Genomic DNA, 25,952 nt, shown 5'->3' on the forward strand with positions numbered 1-25,952 from the left:
TCACAATCTTCTGGGCTCCTCCAAGGGCTTGGGTCATTTCTCCAGCCATGCCCTTTGTAGCACACACTGTGTCTTCTAAGCTCCAGTTGTGTGTACTCCACTGCTGCTGCTGTTCTTGGTGGTCATCTCATGGTACTGGCATCTCCAAAATGCTGCTGTCTTCCACTGTAACTTGGCTTCAACAATAGCCTCTCATAGGCTCTCTTCATGGTGCCAAGCCTCAACTCCTTTGTATGACCCCTTCAGTCCTGGGCCATCAATTACAACTGAGCTGCACCTTCACCAATGGCCATCCATGACTCTCACAGTGCCAAACTTCAGCTGCTCTTCATGACACCTTCATGCCTTCAAAACCAGTACCACCTGGGTGACTCTTAAACATTACCAAATCCAGCCACAGCATAAGGTACAACCTTGGCTACCTAAGGAACACAGCCTCTGTGCTCTCAGAAAACACTTCCAGAAGATTTTACCTCAGTGATACTGGTCTCTTTTTAATCACCACTAATTTCTTAGCTCCAGATAACCAGCATCAACAGTCCTGGTAATGCAAAGTTTTTGCTTTAGTAGTTCTGGTATCTTGTTAATTACAGCTGATTCTTCAGCCTCAGCTAACCAGAACCACAGAATCTTCACAATCAAAATAGCAATGGCCCTGATAAGAGTCTTTAATCTTCCCTCTGAAATTTCACAAACCAGGCCCCCATCTTCTGCACTATCTTCCAAGATCCTACACGACATTCAACAGAGCTCTTAACATCTAATGGATCTTCTGGCCCAAAGTTCCAAAGTGGTCAGGTTGTCACAGGATTATCCCACTATGCTGGTACCAATTTGTCTTAGTCAGGGTTTCTATTCCTGCACAAACATCATGACCAAGAAGCAAGTTGGGGAGGAAAGGGTTTATTCAGCTTACACTTCCATGTTGTTGTTCATCACCAAAGGAAGTCAAGACTGGAATTCAAGCAAGCCAGTAAGGAATATCCCTCCATGGCCTCTGCATCAGCTTCTGCTTCCTGACCTGCTTGAGTTCCAGTTCTGACTTCCTTTGGTGACAAACATCAGTGTGTAAGTGTAAGCTGAATAAATCCTTTCCTCCCCAACTTGCTTCTTGGTCATGATATTTGTGCAGGAATAGAAACCCTGACTAAGACAATAACTATTTATGATTTATTATCAATATTTGACTTGTACATCTAATTATATCCATGTAACACTATAGGTAATATAGAGCTGTCATTTTTTTTTTTTTTGAGACAGGGTTTCTCTGTATAGCCCTGGCTGTCCTGGAACTCACTATGTAGACCAGGCTGGCCTCAAACTAAGAAATCTACCTGCCTCTGCCTCCCAAGTGCTGGGACTAAAGGTGTGCGCCACCACCACTTGGCAAAACTGTCATTCTTTAAAAAGAGTTAGGGATGGAAAAGTTTAAACTCTGGACTCAAACTGTACATTGGTGTGGTCTGTTATGCCCTGTATACATACCCAGTTCAAATGCTATGTTTTCACACAACTCTTTTTTTTTTTTAAAGATTTATTTTATTATTATATGTAAGTACACTGTAGCTGTCTTCAGACACACCAGAAGACGACATCAGACTCCATTACAGATGGTTGTAAGCCACCATGTGGTTGCTGGGATTTGAACTCAGGAACTTCGGAAGGGTAATCAGTGCTCTTAACCACTAAGCCATCTCTCCAGCCTTTCACACAACTCTTATTTAATAATAAATATTGAAGGGCTTATTTATATTAATGCTAAATCTGTTAGGGTTTTGATTTTGTTCTTTTAAAATGTATATGAATGCTTGCCTGTATGCCTGGTGCCCATGGAAGCCATTGGATCTCCCTGAACTGGAGTAACAGTTGTAAGCTGCCATTGGGGTGCTGAAGATTAAACTTGAGTCCTCTCGATGAGGGTGCTCTTAATCCCTGGGCCCTGCTTTTAGCCCTATGGCTTGGGTTTAAATAAAAACTATTATTCAATCTCTAGTCCAGGCAGGACTCAAATTTCCAGGCATGATGTGGAACTTATGATTCTCCAGAGGCCATCTGAATGTGGGGATTGCAAGAATGCCTTGCCGCACACCAGCTCATAGATAGATAACGAGACCAACGCTTTGCATGTGCTATGCAAGCATTCTGTCAACTGAGCTACGTCTCAAGCAGTGAGTAGATCTTTATGTGTTTATTTGAGACAAGGTTTCTCTATGTAGCCCTGGCTATCCTGGAACTCACTCTGTTAACCAGGCCTGGTCTACTCACCCTGTAGACTCTGGCCTCTTACAAAGAGATCCACCTGCCTCTACCTCCTAAGGGCTGGGATTAAAGGCATGCACTCCCACGCAATGCTTTTATTTATTTATTTTATTATATTATATTTTATTTTTGGTTTTGAGCGCTGAGTAAATTATGTAAACTGTTTACTGGGGTCTGAACCTGGTACGTGTCTGTAATTTTTTTTTTAAGGTTTATTTATTTATTTTATGTGAATACACTGACGCTGTCTTCAGACAGACCAGAAGAGGGCATGCGTGGGATACCATTAAGGAGGAATGTGAGCTACTTTGTGGTTACAGTCAGTGCTCTTAACCGCTGAGCCATCTCTCCAGTCCCTTGTCCATAATCTTAACACTTAGCAGATGGAGGCAGGAAACTCAGGAGTTCAAACCTTTTGTTTGTTAACAAACAAACAACTCAACTGTTTTACTAAAACAACCGCTGAAGAAGTATAAATAATTCTGATTAAAGTCTGATACAAAAATCCCTCGTCGGGTGGTGGTGGAGCACATCTTTAATCCCAGCACTGGGGAGGCAGAGGCAGAGGCAGAGGCAGGAGGATGTCTGTGAGTTCAAGGCAGCCTGTCTATGAAGTCAGTTTCAAGACAGCCACATCTATACAGAGAAATCCTGTCTCGAAAAGAGAAAAAAAAAAAAAGGAAGGAAACAAAGAAAGAAAGGAAGAAAGGAAGGAAGGAAAGAAACAAAGAAAGGAAGGAAGGAAGAGAAAAGAAGTGAGGGAGGGAGGGAATCCCTAAAGCTCTCTCAAGTCTCTGAAGTATTTTGTCCTTGACAAGCAGTCACGAGTCAGTTTAAAAAAAAAAAAAAAAAGAGTCGCTCTGCGCTTGCGCCTGGGAAAGGGCGGAGCCAAGGCGGAACTTCCGCGGCCACAGTTCTCGGTCTATTGGTTGATAAGGCTACGGCCCCTTGGTCACCAAGCCGGAACCGGAAGCGGGGGTTATAAAGTAAAGGAAGCTGGACCTCCCAGGGTTTTCGTCTCAGGTTTGCTCCGCCGCCACTTTGAACCCAGATTCGAAGCTGTCCCCTGGCCGGACTTTGCCTTCGCCATGGCGCTCAGCGATGCAGATGTACAGAAGCAGGTGAGGGCCGGGTTGGGTGTAGCGCAGCCGCAGTGCCGTCCGGAGGACAGTGTTGACGTTTGCTCTGCAGAGCAGGGTCTTCGGGTGGCCTGCGTTCATCGGGCGAGCCCCGCAGACCGCCGACACTCGGGCGTGGGTAGTGTGTGCCGGGATGGTTCACAGACCCAGGGGAGAGAGAGGGCCTTGCACCGCATCTCACGTGACTGCTGGTCTCCTGCTTCCACTTGCCTGTCACAGAGCCCGCAGCTGACTGCCTCCCATCTCGCCTACCCCCCTTTTCCTGGCGTTTCCACGCTTAATCCGGCAGAGTTTTGTGCAGAGGTTAAAAGTGTTTTGTTTTTGTTTTCCCTGAAGCGCTATTCCACGATATATTACAGGAAAGAGACTGAGAGGGAAGAGCAGCTTGCGTTTCGTTTTGAGGATCTTCGTTGTTTAAATCGGGGTTATTCATCTCCAGACGTAATCATGAACCTAAGGTGTACATTAATATTTGTCGAATGAGAAAGCCTTTTTATTTTATTTATTTATTTATTTATTTATTTTTATTTATATGAGTACACTGCCTTCAGACACACACCAGAAGAGGACATCCATCCCATTACAGATGGTTGTGAGCCACGATGTGGGTGCTTGGGAATTGAACTCAGGACCTCTGGAAGAGCAGTCAGTGCTCTTAACCGCTGAGCCATCTCTCCAACCCGAGAAAGCCTCTTCTGATTGCACTCACAAGCCACGGAAATGAGTTAGAGTTTATGGAAAATAGTACTTAAATCATGAGTTCAGGTCAGGGTCTCCTGAAGCCCAGGCTGGTGTACAATCGTTTTAACTGAGAATGGGCTTGGCCTCTTGATTTTCTTCTCTCTCTCTCTCTCTCTCTCTCTCTCTCTCTCTCTCTCTCGATCTCTAATATACATTGGTGATTTGACTTGCTTGTATGTCTGAGGTGAGGGTGTCAGATCCCCTGGAGCAAGAGTTACAGACAGTTAAATGTGAGCTGCCATGTGAATGCTTGGAATTGAACCCTGGGCCCTTTGGAAGGTCAGCCAGTGCTCTTAATGGTAACCACTGAGCCATAGCTCTAGCTCCCCCCCCTCCCCTTTTTGTTTGTTTGGTTTGGTTTTTCCAAGACAGTGTTTCTCTATGTAACTCTAGAACTTGCTCTGTAGAGTAGGCTGGCTTCTAATTCAAAGAGATCCTCCTTCCTCTGCCTCCCAAGTGCTGGGATTATAAGCACCACCACGACCCAGTGCTCTCTTGCTCCTTATGCCATTTTTCTTGAGTGCCAAGATGCCCAGTGTTTTGTACATAACCTGCATAAGGTTGTATTTAAGTGCATATAATCATTTTGGGGAAATTTATTTAATATATTAAATGTACATTGACGTTTTTAAATATTAGGACTATTATAATTCTAGTTGTGTGTAGTCCTAGATGGTTTGGAAGTAGCCCGAATCATGATTTCAGGCCAGCGGCGCTTCAGAACCTGACTTTAGGCTCGAAATTCAATCAAAATGAAGGGACATAAAGCCCAGCCTGGGGAGAAGGGAGACACAAGGTGCTGACAGTCCCACAAGGGGAAAGTGCTTGTGCTGCTGACAGAGAGCAGCTCTCCTGCGGCTGCATTTAGTAGTCATTGCCAGTGGGCTTTCTTGTCTCTTTTCTTTCTTTCTTTCCTTCCTTCCTTTCTTTTTTCCTTTCTTTTGAGGTGTTTTATCCCTTGGTATTTTGAAGGGATACTCTTGCTTTGTAGTGCTGGCTAGCCTGGTAATGTGTAGCAAGCACACTTAGTCTCCTGCCTCAGCCTCCCAAGTGCTAGGACTACAGCTCCTCACCCACACTGCGTGTGAGTTTTCAGGAAAGGAAATTTAAAGCTTCAGTTTAATGTCTACATAGTCTAGAGAGCTAAGTCTATTGTTTTCTCTCTGAGAACTAGGAAAATCCTCTGACTAAAGCACACTTGTGAATCTTCCTAAATGAACAGTGTTTTTTGTCTTTGATGTTCCATCTTTTTGGCAAAAATATTTTTCCTTGTATTTTTAACCAAATATGCATTAAGAATAATAGGGTGGTTCTTCTTCCTTGTGAGAGTGGGTGGAGAAGAAGGAGGGAGCTGTGGTAATTACAGAAGGGAAGTCGGGTAACGTCCATGGTGAGGGTTAAGAAACTACAGCATTTTCACAGAACCCGGAGCTTAGGAACATTAATCACTGCCCCGGGGTTTTAGCCTAGGAAAAACTTGGTGCACTGGAAACAAGCAGTGCCCTCACATGCTCTGAGCTTAGCAGTCACAGCCCAGGTCCTCCCCTCCCCCAACCCCCAGTTCCCTTCTCTTTGTTAGAATGTGGGAGGCCAAGGCCTCCACAGGAGAACTATAGTTATGTATGTGTGTGTGTGTATATATATATATATATATGTATATATATATACACACACACACATACATAATATATATACACACACACACACACACACACACATACATACGCACACACACATATATAAAATGAAAGTAATGATGGAATCTTGTTTACAGCCTGTATCCTCTCCTGTGAGAATAGAGGCCTTTTGGCTGTTGTTTGAGGGTTATGTTTTGTCCTGTGGTGGTAGGGCTCCGACAGGTCTTGGTGAACAAGTGGACAGGTGGTCTGCCAGTGAGCAACACCACAGGGCCAAGGACAGTGTGGTTTTTTAGTATATTCTTAGAATATAGTCCAAGTGCCAAGCATATAGTAGGTGCTTAAGAAATCCCAGATTCTCCTTTTCCCTGTCATTTGTAATGTTCCCCGGACCCCCAACTTAATGTCTGTCTGGTTCAGGACAGTGGGGCTGGGCTCAGGTCCTCCACTCGGTGGGCAAGCTCTGAGCCATAAACTCCCTTCCCTTCACTCAACATTGCTTTTTGTTTTTTATTCTTAATCTGCAGAGTATGGTCATTTATTATATCAGATTTTCTAAGGGACCAGACTCCAGAAAACTTTATTAGTGGGATAGCAGAGAGGAGAAAAAGCATTTTAAAGGTCTGTTTTTCTTTTCCCCCTAGCTCAGGGGTGGAGTTAAATGTCCTTAAGGGTTGAGTCATTTCTTAGTCTTTGGTTGACTGTAAACAGGCTCCTGCCTGACTTTAAATGAGTGCCTTTGCTGTAGGCTGGCTGATCAAGGCAGATCTGTAGCTGAGGTCCAGCACAGCCAAGGATGCAGGGAATACAGGTTTGAATTGGTTTCACCCAGCCAATTCAAGAAGCTGAATGCATCTTGGAGGATTTATAAACACTGATCACTTGGTTAAAGGATGTCTGTGCTTTTGAGACTGGCCTCCCTCTGCAGTCAGGCTGGTTCACAGATTCACCTGCCTCTGTGTCCCCTCTGCAGGGATTACAGGCGTGTGCTGCCATGCTCAGCTTTTAAAATACTTTTAAACTAACATTTATTTCTGTCTTAGGATCTTTATTGCTGTGATAAACACCGTGACCAAAAGCAGCCTGGAGAGGAGTTTATTTCAGTTACACTCACATTCATTTCAGAGGAAGTCAGGGCAGGGACTGGAGGCCGGGGCTGAACAACTGTCTTAAGGGTTTGTTCTTCATGGCTTGCTGAGCATGCTTTTCTGTGTATCTCAGGACCACCTGCCCAGATGTGGCACCACCCGCAATGGGCTGAGCCCTCCCACATGAAATCACTAAGCCAGAAATGTCACTCAGGCTTTGGGTAAAGCACCTCGTGGCAAGCCTGACGGTCTGAGTTCACTTCCTGGGATGCACATGGTAGAAGGAGAGAGCTGACTTCTCTGTGGCGTATGCACACTTGCAAACAAATGGGGAAAGAGGATCCAGAGGCTTAGGTGCTTGGTAGAGGAGGTACAGAGTGCCCTGGGAACACAGCAGTGGGAGGTTCAGGAGGTGGCACTAAGCTGGGGCCTGAGGTGGTGTTAGCCAGGTGAAGACTGGTTCAGGCGGAAGATGGGGCATATTTAAACACCCTCAGGTGAGGAAGACCTGACATGAGCGGCCATGGTAACAGCTGCATCTGAAGAGGCTTCCGTTGTTGGTTTGTTCCAGATAGTGCTTCAGAGGGAGGCAGCAGTCAGGCTTGTATCTTCTACAGCCTGCACTGGCCACGGGATCCTGATTGCCACGGAAAGTGCCATGTAGACAGGCAGGCCTGGAACTTGGTAATCCTCTTGTGACTACCTAATGACTGTGAAGTTACGTGTCATTGACTTCTCTTACTGAATTAAAACACGTCTCTTCTCTTTTAGATTAAGCACATGATGGCTTTTATTGAACAAGAAGCCAATGAGAAAGCAGAAGAAATAGATGCAAAGGTGAGATTGTTGTTGTTGTTGTTGTTTTTCTCAACACAAGATTTCTCTTAGTAGCCTTGACTGTCCTGAAACTGACTTTGTCTGTAGAGCAGGTGGAGCTCACAGGGATGCCTGCCTCCGCCTCCTGGGTGCTGGGATTAGAGGCATGTTTCACCACTGTCCAGGATGTGTCTTGCTTTTATTATGTCATACAAAGAAACTAGTTTCATTAGATATTATACTTACTATTTTTTTAATCCAAAATGTGTTTATTGGAAAGGTGTGTTTATTGGTAAGGTTCCCACTCATCTTGAATCAGGGCCTCCAGCACTGCTTCCTCCTGAAGGAGCATCCTTCTGTCAGCCTTGCTTTTCCACCTATAGGCTGACAGAGGACAGTGGAGCAGCCAACACACAAGACTACTGTTTGTGCATGGCTAAAGACCCTGGTGATTTTACAGCATCCTGGGCATTTCACATCCATAAAGTAGGAATTGAGGCTCTGCACCAGGCGCTTTTTCTTCTTTCCTCTTCTCTGGAGAGGGATGAAGGGGATCCTTTCTGAGAGGCATGTTCCTGTAGGGAGGTCGCCACCGCTGGAAAGGCCATACTTATTAAGATTTACTTTGGGGGGCTAGAGAGATGATGGCTCAGCAGTTAAGATCACCAGCTGCTCTTTCAGAAGTCCTGAGTTCACTTCTCAGCACCAACTTGGCAACTCACAGCTACACCCTCACACTGACTTGCATGCAGGCAAAACACTAATGCACATAAAAATGAATAAATCTTTTAAAAAAGAAGAGTCTTTAAAAAAAAAAAAGGTTTACTTATTTGTCTGCGTATGTGTGTGACTGCATGAGTTTAAATTGGCACACGTCCACGCAGGGGTCCTTGGAGGCCAGAGGCTGTTGGGTCCCTGGAGCAGGAGTTGGAGGAGGTTGAAAGCCGTGTGCTGTGGGTGCTCAGACCTGAGCCCAGGTCCTGTGGTAGAGCAGCTCGTGCCCTTAACAGCTGAGTGAGTCATCACTCCACTGCCACTTAGATTTTTTTTTTCCAACTGCATTTTTGTTGGGGGGTGGGGCTGTGTAGAGCTCAGAGAATAACTTTCCAGAGTCGATTCTCTCCTTCTGCCATGTGGGTCGCTGGGTCCCCCACCTTTATTTTCTTTGAGTCAGGGTGTCACTCTCCCAGGCTGGCCTCTAACTTGGCAATGTAGTCAGAACTGCCCTTCAACTCCTGTTCTTGACTCCCATGTCCCAAGTGCTGGCACTGTAGTTGTATACCCATCTTACCCATCTTATGCCATGCTGGGATTGAGTGGCATTCATGCAAGCTCTCTACCAAATCGCTAGATCTTTCCCTAGGTGGAGAGATGGCTCAGCCGCTGGGAGCACTCACTGCTTATCCAGAGGTCCCGAGTTCAGTTCTCAGCACCCATAACAGGCAGCTCACGACTGTAACTGCAGCTCAAGGGGATCAAATGCTTCTGGCCTCTGTGGGCAGTAGCACATACCTACACAGAATTTAAAATAATAATCACATTCTTTAAAAAAGAATGTGAAAAGCAGGACATGGTGGCGCATGCCTTTGATCCCAGTACTCAGGAGGCAGAGGCAGGTGGACCTCTGAGTTAGACGCCAGCCTGGTCTACAGAGTGAGTTGCAGGACAGCAACCAGGGTTATACAGAGAAAGCCTAATCACAAAGAAAGAAAAAAAAGGGAATATGAAAGTTCAAATACCTGCTCCAAGCCCTGAATAATTAAATCAGTAATATTCCTAAAGTCATAATTCTTTTGTTCTTAAGATAGGGTCTCATGCACCATAGGCTAACTTTTGTTTCTATGTAGGTTAAGGTGCTTTGAAATTTAAAAACAAATTAAAAATTTTTTTTTTTATTTCTAGGTGTATGAGTACATTGTAGCTATCTTCAGACACACCAGAAGAGGGCATCAGATCCCATTACAGATGGTTGTGAGCCACTGTGTGGTTGCTGGGAATTGAACTCAAGACCTCTGGAAGAGCAATCAGTGCTCTTAACCTCTGAGTGATCTCACCACTCCCCTAAAAACAATATTTACACTTATTTATTATGTGCATACATGCTCATGCATTGTATTTTTTGTTTGTCTGTTTTTGTTTTTCGAGACAGGGTTTCTCTGAATAGTCCTGGCTGTACTGGAACTCACTCTGTAGACCAGGCTGGCCTCGAACTCAGAAATCCACCTGCCTCTGCCTCCCAAGTGCTGGGATTAAAGGCATGGGCCACCACTGCCTGGTACATTGTATTTTTTAAATAAAACAAAGAAAAAGCACAGAAATACACACATACAAAGATACATGGGTATGCACACAAAACCCATAAAAACAATTTAAGAAATAATAGACAGGCAAAGGACATGTAAGGTTAAAAAAAATGCCCAAGGTATTATGAGACGGACCATTTCTACAGGTACCAGTTTGTTCTGTGTTGGCCATTTGTGCCAGGCAGGAGGCCTCCCTGAAGTCTGGTTTGAATAACCCAGTGAAAAGCTGTCTCAGTTAGGGTTTTATTACTGTGAAGGACAGCATGACCATGCCAACTTTTATAAAGGAAGACATTTAATTGGTGCTGGCTTGCAGTTCACGGCAGGAAGCGTGGCAGCATGCAAACAGACATGGTGCTGAAGAAGTAGCTGAGAGTTCTACATGTGAATCTGAAGCAGCAGGAAGAGACACTTGAGCCACTAGGCCTGGCTTGAGCTTCTAAAACCTCAAGCTCACCCCAACCCCAGTGACACACTTCCTCCAACAAGGCTACACCTACTTTAAGAAAGCCACACCTCCAATAATGCTGCTCCCTCTGACTCTGTGGGGACTATTCTCATTCAGACCACCACAGACTCTTTGGAGAAAACTGATTTTTTTCCCTTTGTGAGCTGTTGTCAATTGGGGGATAGCTTCTGGCATAGGGATGGGCGCTCTGCGGGCTGCCACTGTCTCTGAGCTCATGTGTGGCAGTCCTCTTTCCTTGGTGTCTTCCCTCCCTCTGGCTCCTCCCACCTCCTCTTCCACAGGGTTTCCTGAGCCCTGAGGGGAAGGGTTTGATGAAGACACCCCATTTAGGACTTGAGTGTTCCAAGGTCTCTCTCATTGTCCAGCTGTGGGTCTCTGTACTTGTCCCCTGTCCTGCAGTAGGAAGCTCCCCTGAACCTGTCTGAGGGAGACACTGACCTGGTTTCTAGCCAGTGTGGCCTCTCCATGCTCATTTGTGCCCCTGCGTATGTGTTCTAGTGTTTGTGTGGAAGTCAGAGGACAGCTTGTGTAGTTCTCTCCTTTACCACGTTGGTCCTTGGGTTGGAACTCAAGGTTGTCAGATTGGCAGCAGGTGCCTCCATCTGCCAAGCCACCTTGCCTATCCCAGTCTTCAAGTTTGTTTTTGTTGTTGTTTTTGAGACAGGGTCTTACTATGTAGACCAGGCTAGCCTCACACTCAGAAATCTGCCTGCCTCTGCCCCTCGGTTTGGGGATTAAAGGCGTGCGCCACCACACTCAGTTTTGGAATCTTCTTTTCTTCTTCTTCTTTTTTTTTTTTTTAACTTTTTAAAAAAAGATTCATGTATTTATCTTATACGAGTACACTGTAGCTGTCTTCAGACACACGAGAAGAGGGCTTTGGATCCCATTACAGATGGTTATGAGCCACCGTGTGATTGCTGGGAATTGAACTCAGGACCTCTAGAAGAGTAGTCAATGTTTTTAACTGCTGAGCCATCTCTCCAGCTCCCAGTTATAGAGTCTTATTGCTTAAAAATCAACATTTGATTCACAAGAGCATTTACGGGCATCTGTAGTAGCACATTCCTGAAATCCCAGCATTTAGGAAGTAGAAGCAGGAGAATTCAAGGCCAACCTAGGCTTTGTTAGTATCAGTCTCAAACAGAAAAAAATTGATAATCTTACCGCCGCCTGCAGATAGAGCCCGGAGGATTGCCCACATGTTGATGACCGGTAAAAGAAAATACTCCCAAGTAATGGCATATATAAATTCTAGCTTTAAAATGACTGAGACGACGGTTCATCGGCTAAGAGCATTACTGTTGTTACAGAGGACCAGGGTTTGGTTCCTAGCATCTGTATTGATGGCTCAGGGTCACCTGTAACTTTAGCCCCAGGGGATCCACTATTGTCCTCTGACCTCCATAAGCACTTGTGTACACATGGCATACACATTTCAAAAAACACGCCAATGCAGTGGCACAGACTTTAATCCTAGTACTTGGGAGGCGGAGGCAGAGGCAGGTGGATCTCTGAGTTTGAAGCCAACCTGATTTACAGAATGAGAGCTCCAGGAAAGCTAGAGCTACATAGAGAAACCTTGTCTTGAAAAATCGAGAACAAAATAAACAAAAGAACCTCAAGTAGTCTTTGAGGATCTCTTTTGTGTTGCAATAGATTTTCTGTTTCAGATAAGGGCTAAGTGAACATATGACAGTATTCCTGGTTCCTGGGAGATCCAAATACAAGGGTCAGCCCAGTCGAGTGTAATCAAGTCTGTTAACTTTCCATAGGCAGAAGAAGAGTTCAACATTGAGAAAGGTCGCCTTGTGCAAACGCAAAGACTGAAGATTATGGAATACTACGAGAAGAAAGAAAAGCAGATTGAGCAGCAGAAGAAAATGTAAGTGCATGGTGGCTAGCCCACTGAACTAAAGAAGCTGGGATGTTGTAGCCCAGGCTATCCTGAACTTGCTGATCCTCCTGCCTCCACCTCCCAACTGGGATGACAGGCATACACCACCATAAGTGACTTAGGCAGTGCTAGGGATCAGAACCAGGGCCTGTGTTGTCCATATGCTCCACTGAGCTACGTCCTCAGTCATTGAGCTTTAAGTCAATGAAACCAGGCCACAGGGAGTAGCTCAGTGGGACAGTGCTTGCTTGCCTGTGCAGGACCCCAGACTCCATTCCCTGAGGTCTGCTCTTCACCCAAAAGAAAGTTCAAAACGCTGGAGACAAGAAGCACCGTGGGACAGGAACCTCAGCTGGGCGGGTAGCTAGTGTCTGAGACAGGACGGACAAGCAGGGTCCACAGCTAGACCTTATCTCCAAAGTAAACAGATGAAAGAAAGCTGGGCATGTGGTGTGCTCCTGCAAACCAGCAGAGGTAGATCTCAGAGTTCCAGCCAGCCAGCGCTACTCAGTGAGACCTTGTCTCAAAAGCAAGAGCCAAACTGCAGAGGGAGCATGGAAACCTCAGGGTCACCTGAAGGTTATTTATTGTTTATCAAGGGTCCTTTGCTCTAACACGGAAAGCTGTGTGTGTGTCTGTAGTCATTGTTTTTTATGTTGTATTGATATTCTTCCATCCCTTTTATAGTCAGATGTCCAACTTGATGAATCAAGCAAGGCTCAAAGTCCTCAGAGCAAGAGATGACCTCATCACTGTGAGTAGCTCCCAGTAGCTGTGAAACTAGAAAATGCTTATTCACGTGCTCACTAGGTAATATTTACAAATAATGGGGTGTTTTGTTGCTTTTGTGTTTGGTTGGGTTGGCACTTTTTGTTTGCTTGCTTGCATTTGTGAAAGTGTCTTCAGTACACAGTTGTTCTGAACCTTGACCCTCTATAGCCCGAGTCCTAGAGCAGGGTTACAAGCATATGCCACCATGCTCACGTTTAAGGACTTTTTAGAGAGAATAACGTTTGTTCAGCAGATCATAGTACTAGATATTAACAATAGACAAGCATGATAGCATTCTGTCCTTGAGTTTGGTGAACTCTGAGCTAATGGCATGTAAGACAGGATTAGATCATACAACAGCAAGAAGCAAGGCATAGAGTACACGAGGGAGGGGCTAAATACAAGGCCAGATTGTGAAACCAAGAGCCAGGCCTGCTCTCAATTTAAAAAAAATTAATCCCTTTAATCTCAGCACTCGGGGCAGGGGGCAGGGGGAATCTCTTGAGTTCCAGGTCAGCCTGGTCTACAGAGTTCTAGAACAGCCAGGGTTACACAGAGAAACCCTGTCTCAAAAAGAAATGTTTTTTGATGATGTTTTATTTAGTGGACTGTATCATAAACAAAGTAGATAGTATGAAAGAGTGTAGGCTCCATTTAACAAGAAAACTGGCATTCAGAAAGTATTGCGGCCTGTTGGGGAAGAAAAGCCTACTGGAAGCAAGCTCATAGCTCAGCAGTGTGGTCTCGAGTTAGGGTTAGAGCCTGGCAGGATCCAGCTGTGTCACCGCTTGCCGTGGCCACACAAGCTTCTTACAAATGGAGACATCAGAGGTCCACGGCTGGCACAGGCACAGTGGCACCACCTGTGACATGGGCACCGAGAAGATGGAGGCAGGAAGACTGCTTGGGTAAGGCCAGCCTGGGTTCTAGTGACCCTGGATCTCACATAGAACGGCGGTCTTAATGGGTGCAGAGCATAGCGGGGTTGAGGCCAGCTTGGGCCTCCAGGTTAAGATCCTATCTCAAAGGAAAATTTTCTCATGCGTTGTCCTTGTGAATTTCTCTTTAAATGTATGGATTCCTGTCTTGAAAAACCAAAAAAAAACCCCAAAAACCAAAGTATGGATTCTTTGCCTGTACGTAAGTCAGTGTGTCACGTGCACACCTTGAACCTTTGGAGCCCCGAAAGAGAGTCAGGCTCCCTAGAACTGGAGCTACCGAGAGTTGGGAGCCAGCACTGTAGGTGCTGGAAATCAAACCTCTGCAAGAATAGCCATCTCTCCAGTCCTTACGAAGTGTGTGTGTGTGCACGTGTACACTCGCGCGCCTGCTTGCTCTTTTCTTTCTTTTGAAACAGGCTTTCTCTGTGTAGCCCTGGCTGTCCTGGAGCTCACACTGTAAAGCAGGCTGGCTTCAAGCTCACAGAGATTTTCCTGCCTCTGCCTTCTGTGTACTGGGATTGACAGTGTGCACCACAGCCACCCATCTGTATGTGTACTTCTGATAATAGTGTGATGTCAGATTGACCTGGAAAACTTTGTAAAATTCTTTGTAAAGAACTTTATTTTAGTTCTTTTATTCTACAGTATTTTATTCTAAAATACTCACTGGGGTTGGTGAGGCATGGAGATCTCCTTTGAAACTGGAAGAGTGAGCAAGCCTCATGTCTGGGCACTTCTGGCACTGGTGTGACTGGGTCCCCAGCACCACATGAAACTGGGCATGGTGGTGCACACCTGCATCCCCAACAGTCAGTGACAGAGACAGGGGGAGCACTGGAAAGTTGAAGCCTCCCTTGGCTACACTGAGTTCTAGGTCAGCTATGGGTACATAAGACTTTCAAGAACAAAAAGGAAATTATATGTATGGGTGTTTTGAGCAACTGATTTGTGCAGGCTTACTGGTGACCTAGGAGAGACCCATCCCGTCTTCCCTGTGCTTGGCTGGAGAGCTGTTTCAGATGGGAAGCAGGGGAACAGGGGGACAGTGTAGTTCCAGCTTGGTTGTTCCTTGTTGACCTACATATATTTAAATAGTTATTCGTTTATTAGCTTGCTTTGTTAAAGCCAGTGACAGGACCCAGGGCTTGTGCATGTTAGCAGTACTGAGCTGGATCCCCAACCCAGCTCTACTCAGGATTTCTTAGTTGTTTTTGACTTTTTTATTATTGTTGTTTTGTTGAGTCTGAAACAGGTGTGTCACTCCAGCTCTTATTTATAAAAGTATTCACAGTTGAATTGTGTCTATATAGTTACTGTTCAGGAGTGAGACCCACACTTTGCCAAATACCAGCATGTAGCTTGGGCTGGCTTAGATGTTCCTGTATAGCCAAGGATGACCTTGAACTTCCTAGTTTCCTGCCTCCACTTAGTGCTGGGCTTACAGGGATGCATCACAGTGGCCAGTGTTCTGTATTGGGGGGGGGTGTAAGCCCAGGGCTTCTTACACGCTAAGCAAACATTACGAACTGACCTACACCCCCAGATTGTTGCTGGTTTTGGTGGTGGTGGTGGTTGCTTGGTTTGGTTTGGTTTGGTTTGGTTTGGTTTGGTTTGGTTTGGTTTTTCAAGACAGGGTTTCTCTGTGTAGACCTGGCTGTCATGGAACTTGCTCATGGAACCAGGCTGGCCTGGACTCACTGAGCTCCACCTGACTGTGCCTCCTGAGTGCTGGGATTAAAGGTGTGTATGTGCCTGGCTGTCTTTGTTTTAGACCAGGTGCCAGTAGCTTCGAATCTGGAACTCCCTGTGTAGTTGAGTAAGGTTCTGGACTCCTGATCATCTTTCCTCTGACCCAGCAATGCAAGCATAAACCACCATGCCAGCTCTGACACTCAGCAGTCCTTCTTCCCTTCCAATTCTGGATTGGAATTACAGGCGTGTAGATCTTTCCAGGTTTCTAGGCAGCTTTAGACTGAACTCTCTAAGAACAAGAATGGTGTGTCTTTCCCACCAGCACTTAGCAGTGCATGTAGCAGTCACACACGTTATCGTGTGTTTAGTGAAAACCTAACAGAGGAGTGTGAGGTGAGGACGTACGCTGGATGGGTGACTGTAAGGTAGATGGAACTCGGATGGCACAAGGATGGAACGTAGACATAACACTTTTTTTTCCCACTCTTTGTAGGATTTGCTAAATGAGGCAAAACAGAGACTCAGTAAGGTGGTAAAAGATACGACCCGGTACCAAGTGCTGCTGGATGGGCTGGTCCTTCAGGTATGCTTGGATGCCTAGTCTGCTGTGTCTAGCTGCAATTCTGAGGCCTTTAAACACATCTGCCAGACGCCAGCTCCATTGTCCCTTCTTAACTGCTTTCTCTTCCTCCTTCCCGAGTCTGTGGTGTGTTCCACAAGATGACAATAGCTCTTGTCTAAGACTTGAAAGTGTTACGCTATTTCCTATGATTGTACAGTTCTTTCTACCTTTCTAGTTAAATCTACCTGCCTGCAGTTTTAAAGTTTCCCACAGTGATTTGACCTTTAAAGTACTTGGCTTTAATCTCATGTTTAGTGCTGAGGACATAGTGTGGTGGTAAAGGCAGAATGCTTGCTTAGCATGTGAGAGACCCTCAGGTCCAACTCCTGGCACTGCTGAAAGGAGAAAAGGGCAAGCAGTTGCCTGCCCCTGGGTTAGGATCCCTTTCCTTTACTCGTGTTAATCCAGAGTGTTTGTCCTTGGTCCGGCTAATAGGACGCCACTGGAATTTCGTTGGCCATTCAAAGTCTCTGGTTCCAGTGTGTGTCTGGTGTTAATACCAGGCTCTGCTCTCTGCGTTCTCGGGCTGCCTGTTGTCTTTGCAGAGCTTCCTGGGTGACACCGGAACTGCAGGACCCTGCTGTGCCGCATTTTCCACTATGGTCTCATAGATTACTTTTTTTACAGGGCTTGTACCAGCTGCTGGAGCCTCGAATGATCGTGCGCTGCAGAAAACAAGATTTCCCTTTGGTGAAGGTAAAAACTTTTGTTGATATTATTATTAACAGTAATTGTTGTTGCTGGTGAACAAAGCTGGTGAAGAGATTGATTCAGTTGGTAGAGTGATGTCACTGAGGGAGTCAGGGCAGGAACTAATACAGAGGCTGTGGAGGAGTGCTGCTTACTGGCTTGCTCATCCTGCCTTTTTTTTTTTTTTTTTTTTGAAACAGGGTCTTATTATATATACCTATTCCTGGCTGACCCTGAACTTGCTATGTAGAGTGGTGGGCTGGTCTTGAATTCAGAGAGAACCTGTTACCTCTGAATCTAGCTGGAATTAAAGGCATGTGTCACCACAGCCGGCTTTCACCTGCTTTCTTGTAGCGCTCGGGACCACTAGCCCATGGGTGGCAGCCTCCACAATAGACCGAACCCTCCCACACCAACCACTAAGTAAGAAAATGCCTTACAGACATTCTTACCTACATGACAGATGTCTTGTGCGGACATTTTCCCAGTTGATAGTCCTCTTACCAAGGGACTTTAGCTTGTGTCAAGTTGACATAAAACTAGCCAAGACAGTGATCTAGAATAGTATCCCATATATAAAATAGACTGGGCACAGGCAGGATGGCTCAGCAGGAAAGTGTTGGAAGGACGGAGCTAATTCCTGCAAGTTCTCCCCTGACCTCTGTGCATACACAAATAAATACTGTAAAAATAAAAGTTTTTTTTTTTTTTTTTTTTTTTTTTTTTTTTTATTTTTTTTTTTTTTTTTTTTTTTTTTTTTTTTGGTTTTTCGAGACAGGGTTTCTCTGTATAGCCCTGGCTGTCCTGGAACTCACTTTGTAGACCAGGCTGGCCTTGAACTCAGAAATCCGCCTGCCTCAGCCTCCCGAGTGCTGGGATTAAAGGCGTGCGCCACCACGCCCGGCCAAAAATAAAAGTTTTAAAAGTAGCCCAGGGGGCTACAGAGATGGCTCAGTGGTTAAGAACACTGGCTGCTCTTCCAGAGGTCCTGAGTTCAATTCCCAGCAGCCACATGGTGGCTCACAGCCATCTGTAATGGGATCCGATGCCCTCTTGTGGTGTGTGTGACAAGAGTGACAGTGGACTCACACATCTTTACCAGTAGTCCACAGTTTACTTGTTTATTCTCTGTAGCACAGTAGTGTCTTCTGTCTGTCAGCGTCTGTCTGGTCTAGGGCTTCCTATGTGGACCAGGCTGGCCCTGAACTCACCTGGCTCCCAGGTGTGTCACAGTGCCTGGCCCTCACCTTTTGACTTAAGATTTCTGAAACTGGAAGTTTGCTTTTCTTGCTGTTGTTGTTGAGCAGCCACAGTTGAGAGGTAGTGATGTGGCAGGGCCGTGCTTAGCACTGAGACTCACCACCAAGGGTCTCTGAAGTGGCTGTTGTGAGCTGAATGCCAAAGGAAGTGTCATCTGCTGGGGTTTTTTTGAGGATTTCTAGGATTTTTTGGGTTTTCTAGGTGATTGTTTTGTTCTACATACCTGCCCACAATGGTTCTTGTATCTTTTCATACTCTTTCAATACTTTAATTATTAATTTTTTATGTGTATGGGTATTCTGCCTGCATGTGTGTCTGTGTGCCACCTGTGTGTGTCTAGTGTCCTCCCAGGCCTGAATGGGGTGGTGGGATCTCTGGACCTAGACTCAAATGGTTGTGAGCTGCCTTGTGTTCTGGCAGTCATATATATCCTAGTCCTCTGAAAGAGCCTTTGTTATTAATCTAACCAGCTCCCCAGCCAAGTGAATTCTCTATAATAGCTGTCGTAAGGGGAGTGAAGCCTCTCTAGTAAGAGGTGTCATCCTCGCTTCCAAAGCTGCCAGATCCCCACCCCCACCGTGCAGCTGATACCACACTGTCTGCTGCCCACTCCTCACACCTGAGCTCTGTGGCACTGTCCCTGGAGTCCCTGGTTTATCCGTTCAGTTCCAGGCCCATTGGCTGTTCATGGATGAGCCTCTGTCTCTTCCTCCCACCTGTGTGTGTGCAGACTCCTTCTTCCTCCCACCTGTGTGTGTGCACACTCTCCTTCTTCCTCCCACCTGTGTGTGTGCACACTCTCCTTCTTCCTCCCACCTGTGTGTGTGCACACACTCTCCTTCTTCTCACCTGTGTGTGTGCACACTCTCCTTCTTCTCACCTGTGTGTGTGCACACTCTCCTTCTTCCTCCCACCTGTGTGTGTGCACACTCTCTCTCCTTCTTCCTCCCACCTGTGTGTGTGCACACTCTCTCTCCTTCTTCCTCCCACCTGTGTGTGTGCACACTCTCCTTCTTCCTCCCACCTGTGTGTGTGCACACTCTCCTTCTTCTCACCTGTGTGTGTGCACACTCTCCTTCTTCCCACCTGTGTGTGTGCACACTCTCCTTCTTCTCACCTGTGTGTGTGCACACTCTCCTTCTTCTCACCTGTGTGTGTGCACACTCTCTCTCCTCCTTCTTCTCACCTGTGTGTGTGCACACTCTCCTTCTTCTCACCTGTGTGTGTGCACACTCTCCTTCTTCTCACCTGTGTGTGTGCACACTCTCCTTCTTCTCACCTGTGTGTGTGCACACTCTCTCTCCTCCTTCCTCCCACCTGTGTGTGTGCACACTCTCTCTCCTCCTTCCTCCCACCTGTGTGTGTGCACACTCTCTCTCCTCCTTCCTCCCACCTGTGTGTGTGCACACTCTCTCTCCTCCTTCCTCCCACCTGTGTGTGTGCACACTCTCCTTCTTCTCACCTGTGTGTGTGCACACTCTCTCTCCTTCTTCCTCCCACCTGTGTGTGTGCACACTCTCCTCCTTCCTCCCACCTGTGTGTGTGCACACTCTCCTTCTTCTCACCTGTGTGTGTGCACACTCTCTCTCCTCCTTCCTCCCACCTGTGTGTGTGCACACTCTCCTTCTTCTCACCTGTGTGTGTGCACACTCTCTCTCCTCCTTCCTCCCACCTGTGTGTGTGCACACTCTCCTTTCCCCTCTTCCTTAGAAACACTGTGAGGACCTCAGCAGCAAAGCTCGATTTTACCTGAAACTCTTTCATTGTTTTCTGTTTGCTTCCCCCCGCCCCCAGGCCGCAGTACAAAAAGCAATCCCTATGTATAAAATCGCCACCAAAAAGGATGTTGATGTCCAGATTGACCAGGAGGCCTACCTGCCTGAGGAAATGTAAGGATCTGTCTGTTAAATCTGCTGCTTGTTATGGGAATGGCCTTGGTGCTGAGCCTTATAAAAACTCTTTTCTTTATTGTTGTTATTGGGGGTGGGGGTGAGTCCCAGTTGATTTGTATTCCTGCAACACTATGACGGAAAAGCAAGTTGAGGAAAAGGTTTATTTGGCCAACACTTCCAGATCACAGTCCATCATTGGAGGAAGTCAGGACAGGAACTCAAGCAGGGCTGGAAGCTGATACAGAGGCCATGGAGGGGGCTGCTTATTGACTTGCTCCTTAGGGCTTGCTCAGCCTGCTTTCCTTTTTTTTATTTTTAAAAGAATTATTTATTACTATATGCACATACACTGTAGCTGTCTTCAGACACTCCAGAAGAGGGCATCAGATCTCATTATGGATGGTTGTGAGCCACCATGTGGTTGCTGGGATTTGAACTCAGGACCTTCTGAAGATCAGGCAGTGCTCTTAACCATTGAGCCATCTCTCCAGCCCCCTCAGTTGGGCCCTCCCCCATTTATCACTAATTGAGAAAAATGCCTTATCTATAGCTGGATATCATGGAGGCGTGTCCTCAACTGAGGCTCCTTCCCTTCTGCTGGCTCTAGTTGTATCACCTTGACACAAAATCAGCCAGTATAGTGGGAAAGCCCTTTAGTCCTCAGCCCTAAGAACACTGTTTTCTTGGGTGAGGTCTTTGCTGCAGGAGAAAGGTGTGGCTGTATCATCCAGGTACCTGGGTCTGTTTTCCTGTCATTACTTCACGCTGGTCTTAAGGTCAGGGCGCTGGTCTTAAGGTCAGGGCGGCAACACTTTGTGCATGGGAGTGTGGAACATAATCCTGTTAGCTGTTGGAAATTAGTGTCGATGCCCAGAGCTTTCTGTCTGACGTCACATTGCTACCACTGCCTAGCCTGGAGCCGGGTCTTGGGAAACCTTGAACTAAATGGAAAGAGCATGAGGCTTGGGGATGTGACATGGTTGAGAACAAACATTGGCTGTCAAAAATAGATTTGGGGTTTGACGGTTTGTTTTATTTCTTGCTACACCAGGTAGAACCCAGGCTGTCATGAAAGCATGAGTCAGATGTGGGTTTGCTTTCCTGTGCCGAGGGCTGTCTGAGTGGTGATGCAACACTTATTTTGTCTCTTTGAGCCTTGACTTCAGTTTTGTTTTTTTTTTTGTTTTGTTTTTGTTATTCTGGTGGTAAGAGGATGAGACAGGATTTCATTCTGTAGACCAGGTTGGTTTTGTTCACAGCAGCCAGGAGGCTGGGATCACAGGCATGGCTCACCGTGCCCAGCTGACAAATGAGATCATGTCTAGGCAGTGCTCAGTGGTGCTGATGTGCTGTGGAAACTGAGCAGACAGTGCAGAGACATCAGGTACAGGGCTGGCTGATCCTCCTGGGGCCTTTTCATCAGACATGTATTGAATTTCAGAGAGCAGAATAGCAATGGCGTGGGCTGGGGTGCAGCTCAGTAGTTGTAGCAGGTGTGAGAGCAAGTCCCATTATCAGCACCAAAGACAGACAAAGTGCTGATACTTCCCATTGTGTAGTATCTTCAAGTCTAAGACAGCACTGTCATGGCCAGGTATTCTAACATTTCCCAATTGACACACAGGAAAAGCTGGGCATGGGGGCACCTGCCTGTAATCACAGTCCTTGGGATGCTGTAGCAGAAGATTGTCAGGAGTTCATGGCCAGCAACATGGAGATGCACATCCTACCAGCAGTGTAGCTGCCAACTTGGGCAACATAACTACACCTTGTTTGAAAACAGAAAACAAAAATTGGCAATTTTCATAGGTCAAGATCTGCTAGTTTCTGCCAGATGACAAGAAACAGGCAGTTCTGATCTGAAGGATGCGTGGTTTACAGAGCCTTTTGAGGTTTAATATTACAGTTAAGAGATTGCAGACTTACTGTTTTGGGTTAAGTGGTATTTGTTTAATGTGGTTACTGCTCCTTTTCTGGTTTCTCAGAGTGCATTTCCTCATCTACTACATCTCGTTGCACACAAGACTCAGAGGTTGCTGTGAAGCTTAGGAAGCTGTAGGCTCATCAGGAGTGCTGTGCTTCCTCAGGAGGCTGAGGCTGAGGCAGGATAGAGAGAGCTGATTACCTCTCAGCCTCTTGGCTCCAATCGATGATAGAGTGTTTGAGGCCAGCTTGAACTATGCAGGGAGACCCTGTCTCAAAACACAGAAGGAAAGAGAAGAAAGCTGACATTCAGTGCTTGCTGAGTCATTTTTGCTTATTCTCTCCCTCATTGTCCTCACATTCCCCCACAAAACACCCAGGAGTCAGGATCTCAGCAGAGCAACATCTTTAGTGCTATGGAGACTGGAAAGAAAGAGGGAGGCACAGAAAGGGGGAGATGGGTACAGCTGTGGCCAACAGCCACTGAACATCCCAAGGAGGAAGTACCAATTCTTTCCCACCTGTGCATAATGGCACATGCTTGTAATCTCCACAGAGGCAGGAGAATTTTAGATGGGATGTCCTAGGCTAGCTTGAGCTACCTAGTGTGATGTTATCTCAAATATTATCTGGGTCCTTGTCTGATAGTCCATTTATCTTGGTAATTGACAGAACTGGTCATTTGTAGGTGAATCTTGTTCCCCATGGTTCCTTGAAATACAATTGACCTGTGTATGTCTCTTGAGTGCTGAGAGGCTTTGAGGAGTGAGGTGACACGTGAGGGTGGCTAGAGGCAGGCAGTAGGCAGCCAGGCATGTTGAGTCACTGTCCTTCCTTTGTCAGCAGCATGCAGGTGCCGCCTCTCCATAGGCTGCCTGGTGACTCATAGCTAAGAGAATTGAAGCCGGTTTCCACCTTGCTGGGAAGGGCTTGCTAGAATTGAACAGCACGCTGCAGCCCCATGGCTGTGCTCAACCCTGTGTGTGAGCACTGTGAGTTCTCTCTGACGCTGTGGGATTAGTGTTGCCCTGTCGTACACTTTACATGCCAAGGCTGTCCTGTGCTGAGGGTAGGAGTCGGGTAAGTATCCTGTCATGGACATACATCTCAAGCCTGTGACATTACTTCCTGTGTTCTCTGTAGAGCTGGTGGCGTTGAGATCTATAATGGGGATCGCAAGATAAAGGTTTCCAACACCCTGGAAAGCCGGCTGGACCTGATAGCCCAGCAGGTGAGTGCAGACTCTGGTTACGTGTAGGCTGGCACTTACTGCAGAGAACTCAGGCCCTCAACGTGACTGCAAGGCTGCTGGTCTTCATGTCTCCACATTTGCACACTGAACCCAAGGATACAAGCCTAAAGTGCTGGTCATCTTCCAGACATGGTGGTCAACAGTTTCTGTTAACTTTCTTAATCCCTGACTTAGGAGTATAGTTTCAACTGGGTGTGGTGGTGCATGCCTAGAGACAGGCAGATCTCTGTGAGTTCGAGGCCAGCCTGGTCTACAGAGTGAGTTTCAGGACAGCCAGGGCTACACAGAGAAACCCTGTCTAGAAAGAACAAAAACAAACAAATACAGAGTAGTTTAGCCAGATGTGGTAGCTGATTGGGAGGCTGGTGGAGGGTTACAGTGAGGCCGGTCTGAGCTGCAGGTTGGGACCTTGTCTCCCAGAGAGTGCAGTATGCTGAAATGAAAGTGCGTGTCTTGTAGCCAGAGCACTTACCTGCATCATCTTCAGGAGACGTAGAGCTAGTAAGCCCTCTGTGCTAGCCAGTCCTGCAGATGGGGAGTTAGCGGAGATGAGAGATAAATAGCTCAGTGAGTAAAGTTCTTGCCTCATAAGCTTGAGGAGCTGAGGTCTCCTGAGAGGCTTCATCAGCAGCAGATGCAGACTCAGAGGTAAACATCAGCAGGAGCTCAGGGAGTCTTGGGGGACAGTGGGGTAGGGGCGAGCAAGCTGGAGGGGTCAAGAACACCACAGGATGACCTACAGAGTCAACTAACCTGAGACCGTGAGGGCCAGAGTGTGGCCACCAACCAGGGAGCATGTAGGAGCTGGAAAAATGTGCAGCTTGGTCTCCATGTGAGTCCCCTAACAAGTGGAGAGGGGCCTGGTCTCTGTTCCCTGCCATTGGATCCCTTTCCTCTACCTGGACTGCCTGGTTAGGCCTCAGTGGGAGAGGATGTGCCTAGTCCTCATGGGACTAGCTGTTCCAGGACAGTTGTCCTCTGGCCTCTCACGCACACATTCAGTTCTTTTTTTTTTTTTTTTTTTTGGTTTTTCGAGACAGGGTTTCTCTGTATAGCCCTGGCTGTCCTGGAACTCACTTTGTAGACCAGGCTGGCCTCGAACTCAGAAATCCGCCTGCCTCTGCCTCCCAAGTGCTGGGATTAAAGGCGTGCGCCACCACCGCCCGGCTCACATTCAGTTCTTTACCAGTACCTAAAGCTGTATTTGATGGAGCACAGTAAAGAAACCGCTGACATGACCCTTCTGTAATAATGGTTGTTAAGACTTCTGTTGTAGAAACGAGAACAGCCAGAGGCATCTGGAAGAGTCCAGAACAGAAGGAAAAAGACGTAGACTGGACATGGTGAGGGCTAGGACAGTGGGTGAGAAGTTCCCATGGAGCTATCAAGAGAGACCGGACAGTGTGGGAGGACAGAAGAGATCTGTGAGAAAAGTGGGGCAGAAGGGAACAGATGGCTGTCTGGGAGCTGAGAAAGGCTAGGATGGCAGTGTGGGTTTGAAATGTGTAACAACTACTTGGGATACTGAGGGAGCCTGGAGGCCTGCAGGGGCTTTGACACACAACCTATATCCCTTCTGCCAGAGTGGGAACTACTTTCACAAGATCCTGAGCAATGCTGGCTTTTATCGAACAGACCATTGGAGTGCCTGAGACCTCACAAAAGCCAGTGTGGTTACTCTTAGGGGTCACAGTCATCCTTGTAACTCTCTGTCAAGACATCAACATCTAAGTGCCCTTTGCAGCCAGTCCTGGAAGGACTGTGTCACAGACTGTGTTCAGTAATGACTTGAGGTCTTTCCCCTTATGTGAGCATAGTATGACTGCTTAACTAACTGTCACAGTGCAGCAGATAGGACAGGTCTGATGTGCTCAATGTCCTTTCCCCACATGGTGTTAATATTGTCTGCAAGTTCCCTGGCTGAGGTCCTGATGCACTGACTTCTTTACAGATGATGCCAGAAGTCCGTGGAGCCTTGTTTGGTGCAAATGCCAATAGGAAGTTTCTGGACTGAGCCTCAGGAGGTGCAGTTCCCCCACGGCTGTTATCCTGGAGAAGCAGATTATCTGTGTGGCTTCCTCTTTCTGTTCTAATACTGGTAATCAGTGGACACCCTCTACAGCTAATGCCCTTGGCTCAGTGTCAACAGCAGGGCCACTTGGTGTGGGCAAGAACCCAGCCCCAGCTCATCTGAGGCCACAGCTGTTCACTGGGTTTGCAGCAGGACGGGAGGGTCAGATGTGCTCCACGGCCTCACCCAGGACCCATTCTTTCCCTGTCCTGCTCTAGTCTAGAGTGAGTTGTGCATGCTGTCCCTGCTCTTTGGGTGTAAGGTGCATGTGGGACTCACATTCCTCCAGGAACACTAGCTTCGCTGTTACTGTTTAGGTCTGGTCTTCCTTCTCTGTAAATGTGATTTAAAATCTAAGCCACAAATATTCTTTATTTATTAAAACAGAGGGTTTATGTGGATTTGGTTGTTGTTCCTTATGTAAGGCACCGAGATTGTGATTTGAGAGTAAGTCCACTGGGCACGGGAACCCACATCGGGAGCCCTCGC

The 25,952-nt window shown here is 46.7% G+C and overlaps 1 protein-coding gene and 1 pseudogene across 1 annotated transcript; one reads left to right on the forward strand and one right to left on the reverse strand.

The window, feature by feature from the left end:
• The first annotated feature begins 3,152 nt into the window (after positions 1–3,152).
• Atp6v1e1 (ATPase H+ transporting V1 subunit E1) lies at positions 3,153–25,864 on the forward strand. The gene is made up of 9 exons (XM_085840014.1): positions 3,153–3,380; positions 7,636–7,701; positions 12,228–12,337; positions 13,037–13,103; positions 16,247–16,336; positions 17,003–17,071; positions 20,120–20,214; positions 23,284–23,371; positions 25,344–25,864. The coding sequence occupies exons 1-9, from the start codon at positions 3,348–3,350 to the stop codon at positions 25,404–25,406; spliced, it is 681 nt and encodes a 226-aa protein (XP_085696140.1). The 5' UTR covers positions 3,153–3,347; the 3' UTR covers positions 25,407–25,864.
• On the reverse strand, positions 7,967–8,251 carry LOC110296446 (small ribosomal subunit protein eS27 pseudogene; annotated as a pseudogene).
• Positions 25,865–25,952: the final 88 nt, after the last annotated feature.

This window comes from Mus caroli, unplaced genomic scaffold, assembly GCF_978045245.1.
Source record: "Mus caroli unplaced genomic scaffold, Mus_caroli_1 scaffold_7, whole genome shotgun sequence".
Taxonomy (NCBI): Eukaryota; Metazoa; Chordata; class Mammalia; order Rodentia; family Muridae; genus Mus; species Mus caroli.

Bases quoted from the DNA above. Each gene is read 5' to 3' on its own strand.
- Atp6v1e1 (XM_085840014.1), top strand. From the start codon at position 3,348: ATGGCGCTCAGCGATGCAGATGTACAGAAGCAG. The intron at 7,702-12,227 runs GTGAGATTGTTG...AACTTTCCATAG, and splicing joins CAGAAGAAATAGATGCAAAG to GCAGAAGAAGAGTTCAACAT. The intron at 17,072-20,119 runs GTAAAAACTTTT...CCCCGCCCCCAG, and splicing joins AAGATTTCCCTTTGGTGAAG to GCCGCAGTACAAAAAGCAAT.